We start from the raw sequence: 26,909 nt of genomic DNA, 5'->3' as shown, positions 1-26,909 counted from the left end.
TCTTTTCTGAAAGCAATGCAGTTCTTTGTGAAATTTTCCTTTTTCACACATTAACATTTTCAATGTGGGACTTCCATGGGCCTCATGCCAAATTGTAGTTACATTTTCAGAATGTCCATGTTACATAAAGCAGACGATTAAAAATTGGTGGTGATACTGTCACCACAAACTGTTTGAAAGGAAAACCGTGTTACTTATTATTTTGTAATTTACAAGAATGATTCTTAGAGTTGACATGTAGCTCAAATTGGAAAACCGGCTTGACTGGATTATTTTTCTTTATTGGATTTATGCATTTTTTTTCCCTTTTTTTTTAAATGTTCATTTTTTTCTCATTCTGGCATTTTCAAAGTGTGAACTTTAACTTATGGGCCTTATGCTAGTTTCACATCTTACTTACATCGGTATTACCTGTTGTGCATGATAAAAATTTGCATCATTGCTGTTAAGCACAATGCATTATTGCATTTAAATTGACAAAATAGCTTATTTTGTGCATCATTATTTTCTGCTTTTTGTCTGTACATATGACAGCCTTGTTTGATATGGGAAGTGTCGACTGTTTAATAGGAAGAAAAAAAATCACATCCTGTATTCAAACTGATGGAATTGACCAAAAAAAATTACATGCTCACAACTTAAGTCAGAAATGGGTCTTTTTAAAACAAGAATGTGGCTATAATTTGTCATAACCCTCTATTGATTAGATGCTGAGAGTGCCATACTTTAATCTCGTTGTCTGCCCAAATGGATTCACAGATTTCAAGTCTGTGATATCCATTGTAAATACATATACATTGCTATTCCCTGCCCTGTGCAATAAGCAGCTGTGCCGTGTTTGAAAAGACATCACTGACACAAGACTTTAAGTCTTTTCTTTTTCATATATATTTGTATCTGATGTAAAATAGACCTTAACTAGTTTTAATTCATTTTCTAGTCTAAACACACCAGACTTACATTTACTCAGCTTATTGCAAAAAAATTTATATCTATCAAATACAACAACTTCAGACTCAAGGGTTATTATTCAAATGAATTTATTTATAAAGTATGCCTCAATTATACAAAATCAACCTGATCATGTGCACTATAATATATCTGTACTATGATCAGTAAGTTGATAACAATCTCAAATTTTGCACTGAACATATTGCCTTGTAAAATGTATTATGCATCATTTGGTGTAAAAGTCAATAAAGATAAATAATGCTAAATTCAGAAAAACAAAGAACAAAGCATTTCAATTAGTACAATTACTTGAATTCACTGATTGGGTTTTGGAATGAAATGAAAACAAAACAAACAAATTTACTTGTAAAAATTGTATATCCTAAAACATTACTAGACATAGACTCTATGATAAATCACAAGTTTCACAACTTCATTTTAAATACTTAAACTTAAAACTGACCCTTTAATTTTTTACATTTTTTAACATGTAAGAAATCTACATGCATCGTTAACTAGTACCAAAGAAAGCTTTTTGAAACAAAACTATATGAGGAAGACAGCTATTAACAGGGTGCAAAATGAAAGTAAATAAATTCTTTATAACACTCAGAGTTGGTTCTTCTTAATCAAAGGGATTATTTTATCACCCTATAATCGAATTTACATAACAACACACATTTTTGATTTCTGTGATTTGCTAGGAAGGTCAGGTTCACTGCCTGAATCATTTTTCTTCTTTTCAGCTTCACGGTCCTTCATCTTCTGGTGGTATTCATGGAGAAGTCTTTCTCTAAAAAAAAAACATTTAATATAGTCTTTTTTTAGCCAAGTTACTCCTTGATGACCCTGTGGTCACTTTTCTTTTCAAAATTTGTCACTTACTTAACCATTTTTTCTCAACAGCAAAATATTTTGGTGATATAAAAGCTTCTCATGTATAGTTGAGCAAAATTAGTGTACACCACTTTGAACAATTTATCAAACAATCTGAGCTACCAAAAAGAGTACTACTACTACTACTACTACTAGCATTAGTATTAAAACGTAAAATACAAATTTTTCTAACATAACATCATATGGTAGTAGCATAATAATGTTACTATCTCATTAAATAATTTTAATTGTTATAAGAAATAGTGACAAAATTGGAAATTGAGTTGCAGATAAAAAAAATTTAATGTGTGAAATTAAATTGTCCTACCTTTCTCCTCTTGGCAAAGGTGGGGGTGAGGCAGATGTAGACGGCTGTTCATCATCCCTGCTGTCTCTGGGATGGAGACTCTCATAGGTTTTGTCAAGTTTTTCTGTTGTCCCTGGGTCATCTTTTTCAGTTTCATTCTCATCCTCAGAATCTGCATCAAACCAAATTGTGTATTAAAGGTAATGCATTTTTATTTGGAAAAATCTCACCTGATGTTCTTCTTGAACATACTAATTTGGAGTCTGGAGGAATTCAGTATGTCACACATTCAAATACAAATCCTCAATCAATAACCAACATTGCACTGCCAACTTGATTCTACATTCAAACCAACATAAACTTTAAATTTTTGAAAGCAAAAGGAGACACAAAGAATATCAAAGATGCAAAATATATTTTTAATATCAACATATTTTACCTTCAGATTCAGATTCAGTGTCTGTTTGCTTCTTGGTTTTGTCAACTTTGGCATACTCTGAAGACTGAACTGGCGTCTCATAGGTACCATTCAGAGGAGGAGGTACTGGAGGGGGCTGCAAACTGCAACAGACAAGATAAAAAATAATCATATTGCTTACAAAACCTGCTCAAATATACATTTACAAATTAAGTTTATTTAGAAACATATTCCCTCACCTAGGAAGTGATAATAAGAGAATGATACTAACCAAAGTATACTTCTATAACAAAACAACACAAAACAAAGTCAAAGAATAATTGTGTTGTACTGACCTTTCTTTTTCATCCTTTTTTTCTTCTGTTGCAGTTTCAGATCCAGAGCCTGAATCAGAGTCTGCCTTTTCTTTGCCTGTTTCTGTCTCAGTGTCTGAGCTGGATTCACTTTCCGACACCCTTGTAGGTATTGTTTCATCCATTTTTTTCTTATCTGATTTTTCTTTAAAACCATCCTCTTTGTCAGATGACGAATCATTAAGATGTTTTTTCATTGCCTCTTTCACACTTTTTTTATCCTCATCTTCTGAATCAGAATTCTCCTCAGTCTTAGAAGTTTCCTCATCACTATCAGATTCACTGTCACTGCTAGCACTACCACTGCCACTGCTGCCACTACTACTTCCACTACCACTGCTACTGCTGCTACCATCACTACTCGATTCACTGTCACTCTCAGATGAAGTGGAGGGAGAGGAAGTTTCCTTCTTGCGATGTCTTCTGCTCTTTCCTTTCCCTTTATCATACTCACTTTCAGTTTCAGTTTCAGTTTTACTCTCAGATTCTGATTCTGATGAAGAGGAAACATCTCTTCTCTTCCTGTGTCCTTTCCTTTTCTTTTTGTGATCGCTTTCAGTTGTGCTTTCACTTTCAGACTCAGATTCTTCACTTGAACTGGACTTCTTTCTGTGCCTGCGCCTTTTTGGCTTTTCACTCTCTGTGCTGGTTTCAGTTTCAGTGACACTTGTTATACTACTATCAGTTACTTGTCTCTGCTTGGGATGCCCTTTCTCCTGTTTATATGCCATTTTGCTATGTGAAGGTTGGGGAGCTACTTGCAATGATTTTTTAGGTGTGGAAGCAGACAATGGCCTTCTACCTGTAGGTGCTACAACAGATTCCTCATCTGAAAAAAATTTTTGATGTCATAAAAATTGATAAAAATAAAGTTTATATCATATATCATTTTTACATATACATGCATTCTCTTTGTGATAAACTCATTCCTGAATAAAACTTCAATATAACACTCTACTGTAACTATATTAACTGATGTTCAAATCTGACCAGTTCAAAAAGTCACTTCAAAAGAATTCAAGCTGTATTAAATTATCACAGTGTACTTTATTCTTCACCAGAGTTTTGTCAGCCTACCTGAACTACTAGAATGACTGGACTCTGAGAGGTTCATGTCCTTCAATCTCTGTTTCCAATCATCATCATCAGTATGATAGTAAGTATCATGGCGTATTGGCTGATTCCCATGACGAGTCGAATTCAATGACTGGTTTCGAAAGTCTCCATTTAAATCTCTGCTCCTTCTCATTCTATGGAAAAGATCATAAGATCATACGTATAAATATACCTAAAAACCTCAGTGTGGCCAAATTTGGCATTGCAGGTAAAAATACACTTTCTGGAAAGCTTAAAGGGGTGGGGCCTACTCCCCATGGATCTGCTTCTCCTTGGATATACAATGTAATCAGACCATTTCAGAAACTGCATGTTAAAAAATAAAAATCACATACAGATGGTATACGAACTCACAAGGAAAATGAACTTCATATGATTGTCAATGTTACCATGTGATGCAATTTTCAATGTTTATTTGATGGTAACTACAACCAGAATAACATAAATATACATTTTAATATTAAAAATGTTATTTAAACATTACAGAGAAAAATATTCTCATACCTCCTATTCATACTGTCTGGGCTGGTTTGATGGTGATCGTAAGCAGCTGTAAACGGCCGTGATGCATTTCTTGAAGAAGGTCGAGATCCAGTCCTTTGGGGTGAAGAAATACAAAAATCATCAAAGCATACTTTCATTATTCCTGTGCTTGTTTTGTTTAAAATATTTTTTTACATGTCATCATTGTTGCCTGACATTTAATTTCAACAATTAAAACACAGCATGTATATTAAAAGACAGCAAATATGCAATACCTTAAAACATTACAATTAATAACAATAATTTTACGATTTAGCCACTTAGCTAAAAGATAACAGTTCAAACCACATTTGATAAGTAGCACATACCTTCTACTGATCAATTCTGTGTCAGAATGTCTTTTCTTTTCATCAACTGGTTCATGAGGTTCAATGCCAAGGCCAAGCATTCCAACACGCCCAGAATGCATCATCATATTTTCCCTCCATGTAGCTCTTCTTGTCACTTTTGACTTTCTGTTAGAAACAGAAGTTTACATTTTACCAACAACAAAGCAATTCATTCAATTCAAAGAAAAAAGAAGGTCAATTTGCAAAGCTCCCTGTGTTTCTAATGTATTTCAGAACTGTATATGTTTGAGTATCACAAATATAGAAGTAATAGTAAATGACATGTAACTGATTTTAATGAAGAATAAACATTATAACATATTTCACTATCTTGTATAATAATGCTATTAAGCTGACTTAAAGTTAATAAAGATATAATACATATGTAAAGGAGAGATAGAGAAAGAGAGAGAGGGAGAGAGACAATCATCAAAGAGGGGAATATTGTCATAAGTGGTAGTACTCTGCAGAGAAAAATTGCCTGTTAGGAAATTATCCAGGAGGGAGTAATTGTAATGGGATATTGTTTTGGAGTCCAAGTATTCACCTTTCTTTCCTATTGGTCTTTCCATGTTTTGGACTCTCTCTTGTTTGATGCACTTCCACAGTGGGTTCAGATGATGACTGCTTAGTCCATCCATTTATTTCCGAGTGCTGATGTGGGGACCGGTGCCCTGCCATATCATGTCCACTCCTACTACTGCTTCTTCTACTGTGAGTGTATCCATTACCACCTCCATTCATCAAACCGTGGGCACTGCTGCCATCAACATGACCACCAACTTGAAGCTGATAACTTAGGGCATCTGTGAGTTTTGCAACTATTCTCTCCTGGGCTTGGGGATTGCTTTCACACACGGATAGCTTGCCCAAAGCCTGCTTGAAATATCGCACAGCTTTCTCTATGCTGCCATTGACAAAGGCAAGGACTCCAAGTCCCTCCAGTGCTTGCCACTCTCCATGACTGTCACCTATAGATAAAGATTAACTGTAAGTGGTACATACAGCATTTTCTTACTAATATGTTAAATGCAGACACAATTATAACTTGTACCTGTTATATACTTTTAATAATTCAGAAAATCACGTGTAACACTCAAAAATTGATAGTTCAAAGTCATGCAATATTCTTGTTACTATTCTATTATACACCTCACCTCCATCTTTTGCAGCCTGCAGGGCATGTTTGTAGTATTCCTCTGCACTCTCATCATCTCCTGTTTGGGTGCAAGCAAATGCCAAGTTCATGAAGGACTCGCCCTGAGAGGTACGGTTCCTGAACTTGCCTGAAATCATAAATAACAATCTTAAACCCAATTTATGAATTTTCATTGGTGTGTGTCTTAACTACATCAAATTGAAATATATTCAAAACAGTAATAAACACTAATAGAAGTAGCCAAGGGATGGCCAACAAATGTAAACATCAAGTCATCACTGTAAAACTTTATAAAATTGGCATACCATGAAGATCTGCAGCCTTCTGATGAAAACTAAGAGCCCTTTGGAAGTCTCCCAAAGAATTATATGCAGCTCCTAAGTTCTGTAGCAGCACCGCCTCAGTCTTCTCATCAGCACTGAGTCCACGGCAGTGTGGTAGACCTTCTTCAAAACAACTGGCAGCCTTGGAGAACTCCCTACACTGTGTGTACAGAATGCCTAAGTCAACCATCACTTTTGCTGGAAAAACAATTAAATCCATCTAAGACCTACTAAAGATCATATTAATTTAGTTGAAAGAAAATTAGCCCTTGGAAGATATAGAGGAGAAAATGTATAGGCACTTTTCAATCTGACATGTGCAAATAATGTTTCAGAAACAGCAGAACTGCATAAAAATTATTGGTTGCAAAATGTTTTGGTGCTGTAAAACTGCTGATGAATTACTTGCCAATGCCATTACGTCTATATAAAATATTCATTTCCATCTCAACTAGATAGTGTGACAAATTGCTATCACACAATATTGCGAGACCAATGAATTACATACAAGTGATTAGTTCCTGATAAAAAGTCACAGTGCTACAAAATCGATTGCCTACTCAAATGAAAACAGATTATACAACGTTGCCACTGCTGAAAATATTTATTTTAGGAACACGTTATGAGAATCGCATATTCCCAGTAGAGATATAAAATTGCACTAAATATGGGTTGCATATCACGTTTGCCTGCTTAAAAACATTAATTTTTAGTAACAGTGATTTAATGCATGATTTGCTTATATTTAATAAAGCCACCCTGAGAGACTAGCAATTATCACACAACACTATTGAGGGTATACTCTCATACATGAAAACACTTTTCCTTATTTGTAGCCCTTAATAACGAAATCTTCAACAGGAATTCTGTTAGCAACATGGTGCCAATAAAGCTGTCTAAAGTAAGCAAACCTAGCCTGAATTCATTAAAAGATAAGATTTGGGCATAATGTACAGGCCGAGGGCATGGTAAATTAATAAGTACAGTATATGGAGTGTAAAATGACAGATGGTCTTAATAACTTACACTAAAATACATTAAAATAGATTAAGCTATGTTAAATTAAATTGACACAGTTCTTACCAATATCTGGACTTTCCTCAATGTTTTTACACATCTTCAAGCAATCATCAGTCACTTCAATGGCCTTATCAGTATCCCCTACTTTTATTAAAAGACCTGCTTGCTTACACATCATCTTGGCCTGAGTGGGAAGGTCGCCTAGTTTTAAATACACTGTTGCAGCACTTCTGTAACTGTCTGCAGCTTGGGAGAACTTGTTCAGTTTTGTATAGAGATCAGCAAGTCTGAGACACACATCAGACTCCATCTGAAAGTTTGTCAGTTCATTCCTGTACTCTTCCTGTGCCAAACTGTAGTGCCTGATGGCCTCTGGGAGGTCTGATAAGGCCTCGTAACCAAGCCCAAAGTTATAATACAAGTCACCATTTGACTGGCCATCTCTACCATTAAGAGGAGGAACAGCCCGCTGTAATAGTTCAAGTCCCTTTTTGGGTTCATTCACAGCAATGTATACTGCCCCTAAATTGAATGCACATGCCCGCTCTGTAAATCCATCATTGAGTGGAAGAGATCTTTTAAATGCATTAGAAAAGGCAGCTAGTGCCTTTTTCAAGTTTCCTTGATTGAGTTCTTGTGTGCCTTGTCGCGTAAACTTGTCTATTTCTGCTACAATAAGACCCTGTTTCTTCTGATGTGTCCTCTCTTCATCCATATTGAACTCTGAAATAATGAATTAATTCATTCCTTTTTAATACCATAAAACAATGGTTAGCGTCCTGTCAACTCAGGTCATCTATTAAGTATTATCCTAGTACTTGTAGTAGTCCGGCTAATAGCAATAATAAAAAATAGCATAATTCACGAACTTGGTGCAAGACAAAAAAAAAATTATGAAATAAATCTGTATTTCACTGAGAAGTATCCAATTATAAGCAGTGGTAGTGAAGTCTACTTGGGCTACCAAACTTCGGAAGCACATGTATGATGTACACGTACCTGTACACCGTAATCTCCACAAGCGATGCTTCTATTCTTTTTTAAAGCTCCGTAATTCTAACAGGTGCTCGTTTTATCCTGATTTGTTAAAGGAGCAGCTCCCTTAATTATCTTTAACTTAAATATAACACTCTTGCCCTGTAAGTTCACTCTTAAAACTCACCTTGTGGATATACGTCCAGTGAATCCACTTTACTGGTTTCAATTTCCCTGTCCTAGCTGTCCCATGGTTTTCACCAAAACATCCTGACGTCATGTGGCAACATGGATACGTTACCTCGTACCTAGAAAACAAAGACAGGTGTTTAGAGTACGTGTTGATGCAGAATTGTCTAATCAGTTTTAATACGTAATAAAATATGATACATGTATCTTTATTCAATTCTTTTAAATTTCTTTCGTAAATAAGCAAATTAACACATATTTGTGCAATATTTAATTTTTTACTTGCAAATAAACAATGTACAAGGTAACATAGTAGGAGCGCTGTTAACAAGACAAGACCAATTAAGAGTTTTCTTGCAACCAATGCTTGTCGAGAAAATAAACTAGTTATTACTATTGGCAATCAACTTAAACTAAAATCCACTTTGGTTAAGAAGAAATATATTTTATCATTTTCATCTGATTTTCAAATATAACACGTAAACCGTTACGTGTGCGTACGAGCCATTGGGCCAATGATTGGGTAGTGGAAGGGGGATAGGAACAAAAAGGGAGTACTAAGTAGGCCTACTAGAGACAGGCTTACATAAGTTGGGTACATGTCACTTGGGTGAATCATAAGCTTATGCTAACTAGCATTCGACGACGCACGAGCTCAAACGGTTATTTTCCCAAAAAGTTTGGAACTTAAGGCGCGTTATCAATTCGTTAGCTTCGTGTTTGCTAGATCCTGCGACTGCCTTTTTTTTTTTTTTTTTTTTTTTTCAAAGTAAAGTTTATTTCAAATGCAGCAGAGTACAATTTGAGTTCGTCAGTCGTTGAAACGCAGGAACGCGCTGAATGATTCGCTTGCCACCCAAACCCAATATAGAGATGCATTTCACATGCTGAAGTGTCCAAAAATAAAATTGAATGAAATCCAAAGTTGTATTCAATTTTTTAAACATATACGTGTATAAAACAAAAACACACGACTGTTTCAATTTTAATTTAATTTTTAATTTTAACCATGTCTTTACATTATGCAAAGAGCCGTAAATGGTAACGTATGTTCCAGGTCATTTAATTAAAATTTTTATACCGCGTTCGGATATATTTTGTACTGATTCAGTCATGGTAAATTATACATGACGTAAGGATGTTTATATAAATATTTAAACTGTAACTCTAGGGGGTTTGCGTCATGGCTAATACTACGTAACGTATGTTCCCCAAAAATTGTCAGAAAGTTTCATTTTGTTCAGGTACTTGGTGCAAGAAAAATATATTGGTATTCCATGATAGTTTGACATTTCTAATATAATATTTGGATCATGAGTGGAAAAATAGTTTATTTAATGCTTATTTTACTGTCGGTAGGGTGCATTGCCCCGTTTTTTAATATTAAGTAACAAGCAAACTAAAGTCGCTCAAAAACAACTGCTCTATACAGAAGATTATCATAATTTTTACAACGTTATACCAGTAGGCATACTTGTAGGAGATAAATCAAAGAACAAAACTAGTGATGATTGAATTTTCAAAGTGAGTAAAACGTTTCACAGCTGGTAACGCAGTCGGCACTCTTACAAGTCTGTTACAAGTCAGAAACAGTAGTAGTGGAGGCATGCTTCTTCAATTTGCGCATACTGGTGTACAAGTTATGTGATTAAATGAAAAACATGATGTGTTCCCCGTTGTTTATTATTATTGTTGTTGTTGTTTGACTGACAACCTTTACGCCAGCCCGCACGTGTTCTTCTACCGTTTTAAAGGCTCACCCTCTGAGTCAGTATATTTCATATTTTATGTGCGGTGATGAAAGTCAAAAAAAATAAGTCAAGAAGGACGGAAGGGAGATGACAGTTTCGGACCAATAGACCTTCCAACCGTTGAGGGTTCAGACTAATAAAAATTTTGAGCAATGAACCTGCACTTTTGCTTTAATAAAATATCCGAGTAAAGAGAAATTTTCAATTAGGGATAACAGTTAATAACAACAGACCTCCTAAGTAAATTCTGAAGTGAAAAACCTTAGTTTTACTGGATATTTAGATCAAAAGGAAATAAAAGTAAAATATTACCGATATGAACTCGTGGTGACAGATGGGCTTTATAATTAGATTGCGATGGTTGGCCATGAAGTCATAGTTTTTCGCATCTAGCATATTACCTGCCTGATAATATTCGTGATATTCATATAGGTAAGTCGTTAATGTAAATTTTAACCGGGAATTGAATTTCCTTGTGATTTTGAAAATAACGAATATTGAAATTAACCAAGGTTATCAATTTAAGCTGTTCTGTAAGATATGTTTTTGTATATTGATGTCCTTGTTGATGAGCCCTATTTGTGTCATGTAGGTGTCCCCTGCCCCCGAGTTTGGTATATTAAAATTTTCTTCGGTATATCTACAGACTTTATTATGATCAGTCTTATCCTGTACTTTTGGGTTGGAGCCAAATCCACCTTCAAGATTAGTTAAGATCCCCCCCCTCCCCCGTATCTACCTGAGGTATGGGGTAAATATATGGGGTAAATATCGTAATACAAACTAGTGCTGGAGGTGTCTTTGCGTACACACCGCACTGAATTTCTTTTGATATAATCAAGCAATCTGATATACGTGGTCTATGAAAATACTTCTTTCATCGTATTTATTGTCAAAAAATGCAATATCAAAAATTTTTTATCTAATCGTTGTGCAATATTTTTGCTCCGACACTTATTCAGCATGATTTAAAATTTGATGAATACTGTCATACGGCGTTTTAAGTCAATGCATTTAATGAATACCTTGGTGGGTCCTAGTGTAGCGATAATGTTTATAAGCCATTTTCACACTGAATGGTATACTTTTGCGATGCAGTCTGTACCGATACACCGTGAGAGGTCCTAGCATTTAATCCGTGCATTTTGCTAGAAAGGTTTTACTTGCTCTCACGAGCTATAGCTTCCTACTTTTTGAGTGGGGGGCGCGTCGAGCGTGGGGGCTACGTTTAAGGAAACTCTATTTTGTAATAGACCTAAATCAAATAAAACAGCTTCTTAAAACATAGCATCCTTTCATGATTGTAAATTTCATGTCTATGAGCTGTTATCAAAACCAGCCTTCTTTAAACTCAAAGCATATGGGACCTCGAAGTCAGATAATTGATTACTATGCACACAACCACACTCGGCAGCAGTGCTTACTGACCTTCCCCGTTGGAAAGCACCTATCCGGTTCTACGTCGGTTTGTTTTTAGTGGAAGGAAACAATTGTTTTTACGAACTGGTAGCATAACTATTTGACTTTAGCATAAGGGGGAAAGTCCTTGCTCCTCGACCTAGACAGGAGGCTGTTTGCGCAAACAAAAACCCCGGGCAAGATTCAGAAGTTTTGCAGAACAGAAAATGGGCTGGCGATCGGCTCTGAAGCGTTCTTTACATATCAGTAACAAAACATGTAGAGAGGCACTTGCAGAATTCGTGGGCACGTTTATACTTATCGTAAGTAGGCCAATAAACTTTTATTCATTCAAAAGTAATTTAGAAGATATCGCTAAATGTCATTGTGTTCAGTATCCGAATCTTCCTCGTCTATTTAATGCCTTTTCTATGAATAAACTAAACCTTTGAAAAACTAATCAGCGGCTAATAACATATGCATATGTTTATGTACTTTGTTACGTATGAAATCGGATTAATTTATTTTCAAGAAGGTTGTTTTTCAGAAGCTTAATGTGAGCGCAATAGCGTGAGGTCTCGCTGAGTTCAACCTATCTCGTCCATCTTATCGAATAAATACATTGACAAGGTGTCAGCCGTATTAACAGGCAAATGCGCTATAAAAAGAAATAAAGTTATATTAGGAGCCCAGGAGCACAGAACCTGAAAAATTGTTGATGTTTAATTAGAGTGTAAATATTTGCAAATCAGTTTTGATTAAAGACTATAAAACATGTCAGGAGCAAGGACAGCTGGCAAGAGCCTAATAATACCAAAGTTTGAAATAATTTGACACGAAAAACAAGAGCAAAGCTAAGCCTACTTTTTGTACTTCACATATCACCCAACCATCCCTAATCCACACAATCTTGTTTGCCTAGGCTCTTTTATCTTAGCTTCTGCACCCCTAAGGAGATGTAAGGGAGTCACCGGCTCCTCGAACTAAGCAGTTGCTTCCTCTGATCTAAAACACGCACCAAACATAGTTTGGGCAGATGTTAATAAGTAGGGCGCGTCAGTCAAGTCCACGCATTTTGGACTAGGCACGCTTAGGTAGCTTTTTACGCTAGTAATCCTTGTATTTGTGAAGTTTCTGGGCTTATCTTTGGAAATGTGAAACAGTGCTGCATTCAACATTTACCACAATCTTCGTATGAACTATTTGCTCTGTCATCATTTTTAGATGAAGTACACACATCATTATCTTGTAAATGTTACCTTATCAATGTTAAATAAAAATATATATTGCTTACAGTCGGCTGTAAAATGTACACCGTGGTCGTATGCCTTCATATGTATCAATTTCAAGGTTATTTCTGGACAGATATTGGAAATTAGAGATTTGCAAAGTTTAAAGGGATTAAAAGTGACCTACATAACTTTCTGATTAGTACCAGTCAAATATGGCTCTAAACTTCAAACTTAAGGGTATACAGTGTGTGCGAGATCCATATGGCATAGTAATTCTAGAATAAATATATATCGTGCCAGTTTTTCAATGTTGAACAATGGGATTCTTTAAAAAATTCCTTCCTTTACACTGAACAGTTATACAGATGATAGAGTTGCTGAACTGTATTCGCAGACGTTTCTCAGAACAAATATGCTGTCGGGTTTGCCCCTCGCGAATCGGGTGTGTTTTAAATGTTTTCTTGACATATGATCATCCGTTACGGTTACCGACGCAAAACAGCTGGCAGAAATCCCTGTGTCTCTGGAAGAAAAAAAAACTTGATCGGCAGGATTTCACGAAAAAGTTGCCCTCCGTTAATCATAATGCTTATCCTGGCTATGTTATTTTTAGGTATTCGGTTGTGGGTCAGTGGCACAGAAGGTTTTCGGGAAAGATGGCTTTGGCGACTTTTTCTCGGTGAACTGGAGTTGGGGATTGGGTGTGGCTTTGGGCGTATTCTTTTCCGGAGGAGTATCAGGTTATGCTCGTTGCATGTCATTTTTTTTCGTTCATTTTCGTCCTTTTTCTCTCTCCATGACAAATATATTTATCTTTTTTTTTTATTTCTACCTTCTTGGCATTGCAAAGCACAGCAGTTTCGTATACAAAGGCTTTTCTAGCTTATCTGTGCCTTTGTTATTTTTGTCAACTTTTTTTTTCTAAACCTTGTTTCAAATAATTTCATGTTGGTTATGCTTCCATCGTTTTAATAATACTGTCAAGTTTCTATAAAATATTTTTATTGCACGGTACGTCAATAAAAATTGAAGATAAATACAATACGGAATGTTAGAATGAATTTATTATATCTTGCAGGAGGGCACATAAACCCCGCTGTGAGTGTTACTATGGCCGTCCTTGGGAGACTGAAGTGGTCTCGCCTGCCTTTTTATATCATTGCACAATATCTGGGGGCATTCCTAGGGTCTGCCTGTGTGTATGCAGTGTATTTAGGTAGGAAGATAAAGGAAAGGGAAGTCTGTGATCAATTTGTTGTCAGTGACTATTTCCTCAATACATGCACTTCAAGACTTTAGATTTATAAAATCTGCGATTTTCATATTATTTATTCATTCATTGATTAACCTCTAAATTTGTCTATTTATTGAATAAGAAAAGAAATGACTGAGAAATTAGGAGCAATAAAAATATTACTCTCTTTTACAGACGCACTGACAGAATTTGATGGTGGTGTGCGTAAAGTGACAGGCAGTAAAGCCACTGCAGGAATATGGTGCACTTTTCCCCAGCCTGAAGTTACTACTATTACTGGGTTCATAGACCAGGTGAAATACACGCACCCTTTTGAAAATAACGTCGAAATGTCATGCCATGCTCCTTAAGTAATGTATATCTTTATTGTTACCTGAAAAAATATTCCATCGTCTCTATCTGTTAATATGTTTGCTATATATGGAAGCTGTAATTTGATGAAAACTTACGCAGTAACTAAATGGTTTACGCATCTGAAGAAATTTTCTAAATTCCTTATGTGAATTGTAAATGAGAAGGCTGCCAACTATCAAGGTCCTCGGTTGGTACTTGATAAAAATAGCAAGAGTTATCCATGTTTTTTTTTTTAACTCTTTGATTCATTGTGTAAAAACGGTGACTGGAAAGTCAAAACTCTAAATCCAGTCAGAGAACATCCTGGGCTAACGTTTGATATTCCACAGGTGTTTGGTACGGCCTTACTGTTAAGCTGTATACTCGCCATTACCGACCGAAGAAACATGGAAGTGCCTAAACCGGCCGTGCCGCTGTTGGTGGGGCTTCTTGTTTTGGCTATAGGCGCAGCATTCGGCTACAATTGCGGTTACGCGATTAACCCGGCCAGAGATTTGGCACCAAGGATCTTTATAACGATATCTGGATGGGGAGCGGAAGCATTCAGGTACATGTAAAACGTGTAGCAGCATTAGTCACTGTCAGGCCAATCTTGCTTCGTTTTAACAAAAAAAAAAAAATATAACATTTTTGGTAATAACTGAGGTAGATGGTTTTATTAGAGTCACCTGTTTTGTAATTAAATAAACGGACATGATAAAAAGCAGTTGCATGTTATGATTTTGAGTGAACAAAGACTTGCTAATGTGCTTCAGATGTGTAATAGGAATGAAGATATATACGTATATTTAGTGTAGTAGCCAAAAATAGGTTTTAGTTAAAACGGCGCTGGCTGCGACTTCGGTTTCAAAGGCTAAAACTTTACCCACCCAATATGGACTCTGAATTGCAGCTTGAGAGCTATCCTGTCAGATTTTGTTCAATCAGAGACGAATCAAGGCGGACTAAGTTATTTGCGTTCAAAGAGGGTCCAACATGTGAAAAGATTATTTTAAAAACTTTTTCTCTTACCATTGGCGGGGAACACAGTACACTGTAAAAACAGTGTTTAGCTCCGAGACACATTTCTAAGCGCCTGTTTTGTCTCATTTTTTCCACGCGTTTAGCACCTAAGCACGTTTAGCCTATTAACATGTTACACGCTTTGACGTGTTTGACGCCTAATAAATGTAGGGTGCATTTGTTTAACTTTAAGGTTGTAACGTTTTCAACTGTTTCAGTCACTCTCTCTCACACACACACACACACACACGCGCGCGCGCGCGCGAAGTCACGGTCACCTTTAACTGCTATAGCTATCTCTATCTATAACAGGGTACCGTGAACTGTCAACATAATTGACTCACACCATAATCATTACAGCGGGACTTATTCATCCTTGTGTTAGCTGAGCTTGCGAGGAAGTTAATTGAAATATATTTCTGACAAACAAGTTAGAAAAATTCACTAGTTTACTAAAGACACGAAACAACTATCACTTTTTACTTTAAAACATTTTTTTCATATTTTGATAAAATGCGTTAAGGTATTGATGTTCATTTATTTTTTCCGGAAGTAATGAACAATAGAACATCAGGATGATGGTGGGGTATTCATTATAATGGTTTATTTAAGCTTTCATCACACGCTGGTTATTTTGGTAACGATAGTCCGAATACTTTTTTAAAATCGCACCGCTCTAGTCGCCGACTAACCCAAGCCCATTTTGGAATTAACCGCTAACTGTAGTTCATACAGCATAAGACGTGTTTTGGTGATTAATAAAAAAGTTTTCAAAACATTAAATAATGTTTTTCCAGAATGTTATAAAACGCTTATAAAACTGCAAGGGCATTATTTTGCATGGAGTTAAAAACACCCATAACGTTACCATGACTTTATTCTATACCATCACCATCATGTAACCAGCTGATAACGTCGTGAAAACGTTATTTGTTATTTGGATTATTACTCAATAGGCCTATTTTAAATAATCACACGTTACTGCAAGGAAGGACACAACGCGTTCGAGCAGGCTGCTTCTCGCCTCCAACAGCCCCATATGTTTACAAGGGGAAGTGTTAAGCAAAATTGTTGAGTCTTGTAATAAACTTGTTATGGGATCGTATATATGGGATTGTGAAGCATTTTTTTCTGTGACGAGCATGAAAAGCTAAACATGTTGTTTAGCAGCTCCACGCGTTAAGGAATTCCACACCTATAGCAGCTCCATATGTTTAGCAGCCTCACGCGCTTAGCGGAGGAAGTGCTTAGCACAATGTGCTTAGCTTGTGATAGACTTGTTATAGAATCATATGCCGGTGAAGCTAAACACATAGCTAAACGTGTAACAATGCCAACGTGTCTAGCTTTTTCTTCTGTGAAACGTTTGAAAAGCTATACGCGTTTAGCATTTACACAGATTTCTAAATGCGTATAGGTGCCTAACGTGTGTTGTATGTATTTAAATGCTAAACACTGTTTTTACAGTGTAGGTCCTGTATCCCTTAGCTTCCGAGGTTCGCAATTATCCCCATCTCAAAAAGTATGGCATGCGAAACGATACAAAACCAAGAAATGTTTACACACTTGTGCCCTACATATCAATACATGCCCTATTATATTTGTCCTCGTCTGTTATTTCTCATTGGTCGAGCGAATTGGAGCAAATGTTATCTAATTCTCCCTAGCAAAAAAAAAAAAAAAAAAAAAAAAAAAAAAAAAAACTGAATCTGCCAGTGCTCATTTCACATTCGATTATTGGCATCACTTAGTGGCAAATATGGCCCCATATGTCTACTTAAAACGACGTGAGTCCGATCAAGTATTGTGTAAAGTCTAATTTGCTATCGTATAGTGAAAATTTCAATGTTGAAATTGCTACTAAAATACGCGTTTACTCATATCAGTTGCCATTGAATTAACAGTTGATATTTGAAAGAAAATCTGTTTGATGCATGAGAAAGTCACTCTGAGATTCAGAGTCTAACTGAACCCATTTTGGCCTCCCGAATAGCTTTAGATGAGAGTACCCAACAAACTCTGAGACTTTAGGTCAACTAAGTTGGTTAATGATAGGACGGATGTTGCATCTCAATGTATCACACTGCATCAAACCCTTCAAATAAAACGATCGCTCCAGTCCTAGAATGAGATTGATGACATCGTGCTTGGGAACCTCTTGGTGATAAAATTCGATTAAAGGATGATGAAGTGCGAATCAAGCCCACTTGTGCATTTCTTACTCCTGCGACATGCTTTACGTACATGTTAGAAATTTTAAATGAAAACATCAGTATTATACGAAAGTAACAGAGGTACACGTACTTTAAGGTAATTAAGAGCAACAACTGGGCGTTTGCGTTAAGACAAGAAAAACAACACGTTACTACAGACTTGACATTTAATATGGAATATTTCAGTTTCGAAAGTATACCTAGGTAAAAATACGTTCTTTTTTCAAAAAACTCCGATTTCATATAAGATTTGTGAATGTAAAAGTATGCAGTCATGTGTGTCACTACCAATTAACTGACTTTCATGCATGTTGCGCTGCTACACTATGTAATTTGCAGTGATTTAATTGGGTAGTGTTCCTTTGGGCTGATCAAAGCTTGGCTTAGGCAAAGCTTGGTTCTGTCAAAAAAGTATCCATATTTCGGCAACTACTGAATAGAAAAATTTGAAATTTGGCATGCAAACGGTCAGTTTTGCAGTGCGTAAAATGAGTCAAGACGTGCATTACAAATTTGTTAATCTAAGGCAGAACGGCGCGAAAAAGACAGACATCACCAGACAGATCATAGCGCCAAACGGAACGGTCCCCACAGTTTTATAGAGTAATGCCCAGACTGATGTACCTACACAGAGGTCACCCCCAATGTATCAAAATTTTACCTACAGGGTACAGGACCCACTGTCTTTCGGGATACGCTGCTGCAACTAAACAAAAAACACTTAGTCCGTTCAGAACGAGGGGTAAATTGCCACTAAAATGCGTTTTTCAAAGCCCTTAGCGAACACCAAACTGGTTTTAGCAGGTAAGAACACCTAATGACCTCCGAGGTACCCACTGTATACAGCAAAACATCGTCGTCTGTTTCTCTAATGAATTGGGGGCCATGAACGATTCTGGGTAGAACACTGAAACTGCGTGGCTTTCTTTATTGAGGTCAGATTTCACCTGTACCGCCCAATTAATCAAAACAGAGTTTACAGATATCCAGAAGAGGCCTACGACGAAGCATATGCCGGGTCTAAAGTGACAAGGGTGATTGACAGCGTCAGTATTTGGAGTAGATTCCACATTGGTGCCAAAACACCAATGGTAGTCATCGACGAAAACCTGAACCAGATCAAATAAAGGGATAATCTCGGAACCACTTGACTATCATTTGATAGGGGGCACCTTAGGAACAATTCTAGGTTGCACGATGAGGTTGCAGGTTCACACAGAGCACTTTTAATAGCAGATAACTTACAGAACCAAGGGCATGAGCAGCTACCCTGGTCATCAAAATCGCCTCATTTGAACCACATAGACAATATTTCGGTAGACCATTACTCATCAATCAACTGCCTACATGTCCTACAACAAAACTGGACCAGATTGGACAATTTCAGACCGATGCCTAGAATGCTATTCCAGATTGAAGTCTAAAAACCTACCCTCAAGAAATGCCTTGCCGCTTGAGAGCGCTGGCAACAGCCACGAAGAGGCCAGGCGTAACAACGACCATTACTGTGACTAGCAACTGACATGAGGGTCTTTTGTGGAGCGTATTACCCTTTTACAGACGATAATTTGGAAACTATGGAGATCCAAAATATCTCTTTTAATGGGAGTCGTATGACATAGAATAGGCAATGTGTTTTTGTTTGTTTCTCTGGCGAATTTGATTAATGAACTGATGTCACAATGACGTCAAAGAGATAATTAAAAGTTATTAAAACACGATTTTAATCCTTATTTTCATTTATCAGTCAGCAATATAGGAAAAAACTGATGAAAAATGATTTTGAAAAAAATATTCCATATTAAATGTCAAGTCTGTATATAAATCGCGATGAATGATTCGTATATGCCTTCGGAATATTTTATGTTGTATGTCGTATAGAGTTGATTGCAAATTATAAATTTTTTCTTTGCAGTTTTAGAGAATACAACTGGTTTTGGGTACCAATAATTGGGCCTCATGTTGGCGCCTTACTGGGAGCATTTATTTACCAGATTTTCGTGGGATTACATTGGCCTGAAGACTACGATCTGCCTGAGGAGAACAACATTATGATTGAGCCTTCTAGGGGGTTTGAGAACGGTGGAATAGGTAAGGTGTTCTGCTACAGGTTTGGCCCTCCGTTCACATATTCACTAAAATAGTTGTGACAGCAATGAGCCCTCGATATCTGCAAGTGCGGTCAACAAAACCTGAGAGGGCGTTGGTACAGAAATTTTAGAGGCAAAAATTTGCACATATAGGAAAATGGCATTAATTCAATTAATGAAAAGGGATTTTGCCGGTGACATTCAATGCAGTTGATAAATGTATTAAGGCACTGTTAAAGGGAAGACTACTTATCCAAATTATTCTTGGCCTGGAAATTATTCTTTTGATTTTTCAGAAATGGACATGTCTCTGCCAGATCCAGGAGAAAGACTCTAGCAGAATGATCCATTCCACTTACATGCAAATATCAGTATTGAAAGTAAGCAAACGTCTCACTGAGGCTTGTTGACAAAGATGCTGCCATCTTTGAGCAAATGTCCTTCGTGAATGCATAAATATAACGCAGGGTTGTGAGAACATAAATCGAACATACTTCGGATCTTGGTTCCACGTTGATCATTCAAGGTTCAAATGTCTGTATTAAGACCAGGATGTTTTCAATGGGTAAAATGTCCGGTGTGCTTCGACCATAACACCTAACTATTATGAGAACGATTAATTGCTTTTATTGATATCCGTCCCCCGGTCCAGGAATGATAATAAAGGCCAAAGTCCACCAGTGTATTCCTAGTGACAGATGCATGGAATGATCATGTGTATATAACTGTTTTAACTGATCGGTATTCAGCACATTTTCAATTATAAATAATTGCTGATAACATGATAAACAAACTGGTCTATTCATTTTGAATAGCATAAAATGGGCGGACGGGGGAGGTGATCGTTGTTTTTTATTCTTCTTCTTCCGTCACTAACCCCGTTTCCTGGTCCACCTACACTATGGGCAACTTCTGTCGGTCTGATAAAATGACAGGCCTACATGGTATATCAGAAGGCTCATTATTTAAAGCTAAAAATCAAGCAGAATATTTCTTGACAAGTATTTGTAAATGTATACGCTTATTACAGGAAATCAAGGACGTAAAAATACTCTGGTTCCACCTGTGCATATTCCCTGTCAAAGTATAGTCTGCCTATATGAAGCTTGATATTTTTATATGCATCTAAAAATCTTTTAAAGTACTATTATCATGACAAGGGTTTTTTATTTTGAGTTTGTACATACGTGTAAGCTGCGATATTTCATTTATTTTGTTATTTACATCTCTTTTGGCTATCCCGGTTCGTCAGACTTTTCAACCTACAAATCTTCGGAAACTTACTTGACCAAAATAACCGCAAAGTTCAATGCTTTTTTTTATTTATTGTGTAGCACTTTGTAATGAACAAAGATATCATGAGACAACTGGAACACGTTTCCATGTAAATTTAAATAAAAACGATGTGATTCGTGAACTGACTGGTTGTTCGACTTGTTTGGTGCAGGGGCGAAACCCACCCCTCCCTGACGGTGCTCTCAAACTTAGAAGTAATCTTCAGAATTCAGAGGCGAAACAGTTGCGCCACTGAGCCGAGGACGACAAGAAGTATACTGAACAAAAATATAAACGCACGAAAGAATATGTAGATTTATTTTCATATATGGAACTAGAGTATATAGCCAAAAATAACAGCATATTTTTCTCGACAAATAGACATCACTTTGAGAGCATTAGGGGAAGTTTAAATGCATAGTCCAAGAGTTAGGGCATCAAATACACCATGGGGGTCAACATCCTGAGTTCACAGACACCATTAAATTTGTGCAGAGCAGTACACTAGCGGCGCATGGACATCACTAAGTTGTCAATAGAGGCCTAAGGGATATTATCCCATTCCTCCTGGAGTGCTTCTTGCAGTTGGCGAACATTTTCGAGAGCTGGAACATGATGGCTGAAAACTCTGATCCAGAACATTCCACAGGTGTTTGTTTGGCGACATGGTGCATGAGGGTGGTTCCTTATGCTACCAGTGTCTCTGAAGCGTGTCCCAAGACGGCTGACAGTGGAATGATTGCCCATACAGGCATGCTGCAACTTCTGTTACTGACAAGCCAGCATTGAGCATGCTGACGGCATGCTCCCTCATGGTTCCAGACATCTGTGGCATGTTGACAAGTGACAGAAATACACATTTTGGTGTGTCCTTTTATTGCCTAGACGGTAGAGAGTGTCCGAGTATTGGTCTTGCAAATTGACCTCTACTCCGTCATGCTCCATTAGTCTTATGGGTGTAAAAACTGAACCTTTGAGTATACTCACGGGGAGCGGCCAAGTGAAACCAGACCACTATAATTGATCAAAACAAATTCATCAGTTCACAAATAAACCATCAACCTGGGCATATTTCATAATTATCCATTTCAACTGACCATTTTAGTTTCGTGCGTTTATATTTTTGTTCAGTATATATAGGAAATTTTATACAAAGTCTGATGAATATAACTTTTTCCCCTTTAAAACAATAAACGTTTCGAAATAATAAGGTATTGCAAAAGATTTTGCTAAATTTGATGCTCAAAGCCACCCAAATGGCAACAAGATTTCAAACTATCAAATTAAAGTGACAAGCTCCACTTAAAAACCTGTATGGGTTAGTTATGACAACATTTCTGACTAAAAGTGCACAAAAAATATTAGCAACAGTTTTATCTCAAAGTTGCAACCACTCTTCAAACAGATTAACCCAACATCTAGTTGCACTTCTACATTTTAGTGTATCACAGGGCAACTTTCCTTGGGTATGAGGATACAGGTGTGGTTATTATAGCCTCTACCCGAGGTGTGCGGTTGCCCCCCAATACCTTATATAAATATGTGAGTAAAGAAATGAATTAAAAACAAAACATGATTGAATATATAAATAGAAATCTTCAAAGCTGAAAACCATGTTTGTTTGTTTTTTTTTTTTCAATTTTATTTATTCACTGAAACACAACATAACTATCAGACATTTTACTCCAGATTAATGTCTGATCATCTGGCAACTGTTACTGTCAACCAAAATCTTGGCAAGTTTGTACTATCCTCCCAAGTTAATATTACTATTATTATTTCAACCTGAAACCAGCAATGATGCTCTATCCTCTGTACAAGTAGATGTATTTGAAGTTATTTTCACAAACAAAAGTAGATTTGAAGTCCCATTTACATCCTTGTTGAATTGTATGGCTAGTTGGGTTGAATGGCCAAAAATCAGTCTGGTGAAACATTTCTTCTATCCTAAGTGTTAGTGCTTCTAAAACAACCACTGTAAAAAGTCAACCTATAAAGGAAAATAAATCACATGTAACAGTAGGTTAATGTGAGCTAACTTTATATATGATATGCTTCATATACGATATGCTTTAAACATCAAGGACTTCATGATTTATTTGCATAGCACATTACAGATAATATAATACTTATCAATTTATTAATTACATACTTAATAAATCTAAGTTAATTCTAACATTCATCAAATTCACGAGAGAAGTACACTATTTTGTAAAACTGATCAAAATTAATGAAATCCCTCCACCTATCCCCAGCTACTTACCCTTGTCACTATAATACTACAGTCATAACTAACTAGCAGAGCTCTCTTCAAATTTCTTGTTATAATATGGAACCTTCTCCCAGATGACTTTCCAATCTGACAACCATACGATAAATAGTGTGGTTGCAAAGCCATAGCCTGCTATTGAACCTGACCTGAAATGGATTTAGAGCAGTAATGAGCTATCAGACCCAACAGCCACTGATATAACAAGGACTCTTCAATCTATCTAGTACAATCAATCACTTTATTGCACATGCTCTTGGATGAATACATATTCACTCTGATATGACCTAACCAATAATACAATAGGAACTAGTGAATATTAAATCATAATATCATGAAAATATAACTAGTTCCAAGTCACTTCAATGCTTTGAAATTCATCACTTTTCATTGATTTTGGGAATTTTCTTGTGACAGCATTTGTACATATCAAAGGGAAGAATCAACATGATACCCAGTTTTTGTTAACTTAACAATATTTTGTGGAACAACTACAGGTAAGTTCATCTCTGGGTGTCTACTGCACATTGGGGCATTTCATGGCATTTGTCTTGCATTACAGATTTTAGCTCTTTAAAATTGTATTTTACAAAATCTATAACCGTGTTTAACACAAACAAAGTTCAAATTTGGCAAGACTATTGATAAATGCAACCCTAAACTTCTGACTTTAAGATTTCAAAAAATATTTCTCAGTTTTTGAGGGATAGTGACATAGACACTGCAGACAGAAAAAAGATAGACAAGTTTTTTATTACTGAACTTTAACATTAAAAAGTTACCTGCTCTGTTAGAGAATTGGGACGAAATATTTCATTATTGTATTCATTAGAAATGTAAAAGATGAGTTTTGAAATACTTTTTGAGTTTTGAAATATCTTTATTAAATTTTTTTGTTGTTGTTGTTGTTTTGTTTTGTTTTGTTTGAAAGATGATGTGTAATTACAGATGGAAAATCATAGTACAAGTAGGCAATGAGGGAATCTGTAGCAATAACACTGATCCATCTGTAACATTGATCTGTAGCAATAACATTGATCTGTAGCAATAACACTGATCCATCTGTAACCGTGATCTGTAGCAATAACACTGATCCATCTGTAACTTTGATCTGTAGCAATAACACTGATCCATCTGTAACCGTGATCTGTAGCAATAACACTGATCCATCTGTAACATTGATCTGTAGCAATAACACCTATCCTTCTGTAACATTGATCTGTAGCAATAACATTGATCCATCACGAAATGTCACAGTGCTGAGCACTTATACATTACAAATCGAAATCCATTTTCTTGTGGAAAGATAAATGATATCTTTGGATTGTCCTTTGCTTGAAAAAAAAAAGAACATTTCTAAAAAAGAATCCAGTGTACAAGTTTGCTTGCAGTCAACTAGCATGGTTTCAGAACAACAGCCTATCCTCCTGTCATCTTTAAGTGATTAAAATCAGTAATAATCATAACTAGTCATCTTTCACATACATATTACTGGTAAATGATAGATACCAGACACCTGATCAAAAATAAATAAATAAATAAATAAATAAATAAATAAATATAAAATCCCAGTTTGTAGATATAACTAGCACTATTCAGGTAAGTAACACTACTACTAATGTGGGTGTTGTTACTGTTGGGGGCAACCAATGCATAACCCTGTAATGGCATACATGGCATAGGCTCTGCCTCAGGGGTCATATGAAACTGGGTTTATGAAAAAGCAACCATGCCACTTTTTTTTTTTTTTTTTTTTTTTTTAACAGAGGTCAATAGACGTCTGGTTTGAACCCCCAAGCCTATGTCAAGTCTGGCATTACAGGGTTAAGTATGGTCTCTTGGGACTGTGCAGCTAGACATAGGCATTTAGCACTGATTCTGTATTCATATATCAGATTTATAAACAAAGGGGATGTACCTTAAAAGATTTGTCTTAGTTTCACCAAGTTTGAGACAGCTGAGATGTCTGGTTCTATTTTATTTGGATTGTTATTATTGTCCGTTTAGGGTGATTCTGTTTCACAAGCTTACCTTGAATTACTGTCTCTGTTGGTTTGTAGGGGATTTAGCGTCATTCATTTTGCGTTAAATGATGTTGATCACGGGTCTATTGCGATATGATAGACTTGTATGGCAGTCTAAGGTCGGTTTTTAATTAAGCATACGACGCTCGTTTACTTACCAATCAAGGTGACAGCCAAGCGTTGGGCCAACGTGACAATTTAAATTTTCGGTAAAATTAATGCTATGCCGGCCCGCTCACCACAAAAAACCTTTATACTTAAAATCATTGCTTCATTAGTGTTTTTCAAACCAGCAGATTTGATGGGCCATATGAAAACCCATAAGGTTTTCTGTTCTAGATACATTGGATTCGGCAAGAGGTAGGTCCCTCGTTGGATTCAGCTAGGATTCAGCAAGATCGTGAAATTATTGAACAGTTCCTGTAGTGAATGCTAAGCAAAACACCTTAATACCATGATCATTAAGCAGGTCATTTGGTTATATTTGTTCACGATACGTACCAGTTTCGTACCGCCCTCTTGGCTAAATGTTTGGAGGTAAAACCGAACGGCATTTTTATATTTTTGAGGAATTTGATGCCTTATCCTTTCGCCTTCCGACACTTCCGGTTGCTGTGTGCGCATGCGGCGTCCTCTCAGTCAAGACTGTCTGGATATTGTGTTAGATGCGATTTTAGAAAACGCAATTGTTGTGCACTGTCACACCTATTTCAACCATCACTGCCACGTACCTAACACTGATAGCCAACTGTCAGAGCATTAAGTGGACAGGCTCTTAATCTGTTTCTCCCCAGTTTAAAATGAATTTCTCGTTAGAATCTATCATGAACAGTTATCTAGTAATATCTTTGATAGGGCATTACATACGATGAAGTGAAGTGTGTGATGAATGCCGGTTTTATTGAATTTTTCCTCCAGTATCGTCGCTATATTGCAAGTGCATGTTCTTTTGTAAAAGAACTGATAGACCTTAATTGTGTCAAGTTAAATAAATTGTCTATCGAGCTTAGTTACACCCTGATATCAAGGGCTTCTGAAATAGAATACAAATTCATATTTCAGTGATACTTTATAATTTGTTAAAGACTAGGCCTACTAGTGCGCTTTTGGTCAGAGAGATAAGTGGGGTCATCTTTTTGCAATACTCCCTTTACTTCTGGCTATGCCATTGAACATATATGTTCAAAAGTGAACAACATAGAGTGAACAACATAAAGTGAACAACACAGGCCCTACAATAAATGCAGCTCAGTAGCGGTTTGCTGCTCAGGCGTAGGTCTATCAAACGGTAGATAAATAGTGGATTAAGACATTTAAAAAAGTAAAGTTATACGAAGAACAAGATGACATCTAGAAAACTGATGGAAAAATGAATACATGTATATTTTGACTCACAGCTCACCTTTGATAAGCATATATCTGAACTTTGCAAGAAAAGTGCCCGCCAGTTAAATGTATTAAGAAAACTCTCATCATATTTGGACGCT

The 26,909-nt window shown here is 36.4% G+C and overlaps 3 protein-coding genes across 5 annotated transcripts; 1 reads left to right on the top strand and 2 right to left on the bottom strand.

Moving 5' to 3' along the window:
• Positions 1 to 1,023: 1,023 nt before the first annotated feature.
• Positions 1,024 to 8,699, bottom strand: LOC106176244 (uncharacterized). Its single transcript, XM_087001740.1, has 12 exons — positions 8,558 to 8,699; positions 7,459 to 8,118; positions 6,358 to 6,573; positions 6,051 to 6,179; positions 5,441 to 5,864; positions 4,873 to 5,019; positions 4,526 to 4,618; positions 3,983 to 4,155; positions 2,888 to 3,734; positions 2,574 to 2,695; positions 2,156 to 2,306; positions 1,024 to 1,744 (listed from the first exon to the last, which is right to left on the bottom strand). The coding sequence occupies exons 2-12, from the start codon at positions 8,108 to 8,110 to the stop codon at positions 1,615 to 1,617; spliced, it is 3,084 nt and encodes a 1,027-aa protein (XP_086857866.1). The 5' UTR covers positions 8,111 to 8,118; positions 8,558 to 8,699; the 3' UTR covers positions 1,024 to 1,614.
• Positions 8,700 to 10,631: 1,932 nt separating this feature from the next.
• On the top strand, positions 10,632 to 21,275 carry LOC106176245 (aquaporin-7). Of its 3 annotated transcripts, none has more exons than XM_087001737.1 (7): positions 10,632 to 10,742; positions 13,554 to 13,680; positions 14,019 to 14,156; positions 14,370 to 14,488; positions 14,879 to 15,096; positions 19,680 to 19,855; positions 20,151 to 21,275. In XM_087001737.1, the coding sequence occupies exons 3-7, from the start codon at positions 14,051 to 14,053 to the stop codon at positions 20,189 to 20,191; spliced, it is 660 nt and encodes a 219-aa protein (XP_086857863.1). In that variant the 5' UTR covers positions 10,632 to 10,742; positions 13,554 to 13,680; positions 14,019 to 14,050; the 3' UTR covers positions 20,192 to 21,275. The 3 variants fall into 3 exon arrangements, with proteins under 3 accessions (XP_086857863.1, XP_013414004.1, XP_086857864.1); XM_013558550.2 differs by lacking the exon at positions 10,632 to 10,742 and adding an exon at positions 11,688 to 12,031; XM_087001738.1 differs by lacking the exons at positions 10,632 to 10,742; positions 13,554 to 13,680 and adding an exon at positions 11,688 to 12,031.
• A 1,478-nt stretch (positions 21,276 to 22,753) lies between these two features.
• On the bottom strand, positions 22,754 to 26,074 carry LOC106176191 (cytochrome b-c1 complex subunit 10-like). The gene is made up of 3 exons (XM_087001739.1): positions 25,924 to 26,074; positions 23,393 to 23,547; positions 22,754 to 23,119 (listed from the first exon to the last, which is right to left on the bottom strand). Exons 1-2 carry the CDS (start codon positions 25,974 to 25,976, stop codon positions 23,421 to 23,423), a joined length of 180 nt encoding a protein of 59 aa, XP_086857865.1. The 5' UTR covers positions 25,977 to 26,074; the 3' UTR covers positions 22,754 to 23,119; positions 23,393 to 23,420.
• Between the last annotated feature and the right edge of the window lie 835 nt (positions 26,075 to 26,909).

Source organism: Lingula anatina, chromosome 1, assembly GCF_051362555.1.
Source record: "Lingula anatina isolate TDL-2025a chromosome 1, LinAna3.0, whole genome shotgun sequence".
Classification (NCBI taxonomy): domain Eukaryota; kingdom Metazoa; phylum Brachiopoda; class Lingulata; order Lingulida; family Lingulidae; genus Lingula; species Lingula anatina.
Note: the sequence above shows the minus strand (reverse complement) of the source record. Positions and strands in the feature narration are given on the sequence as shown.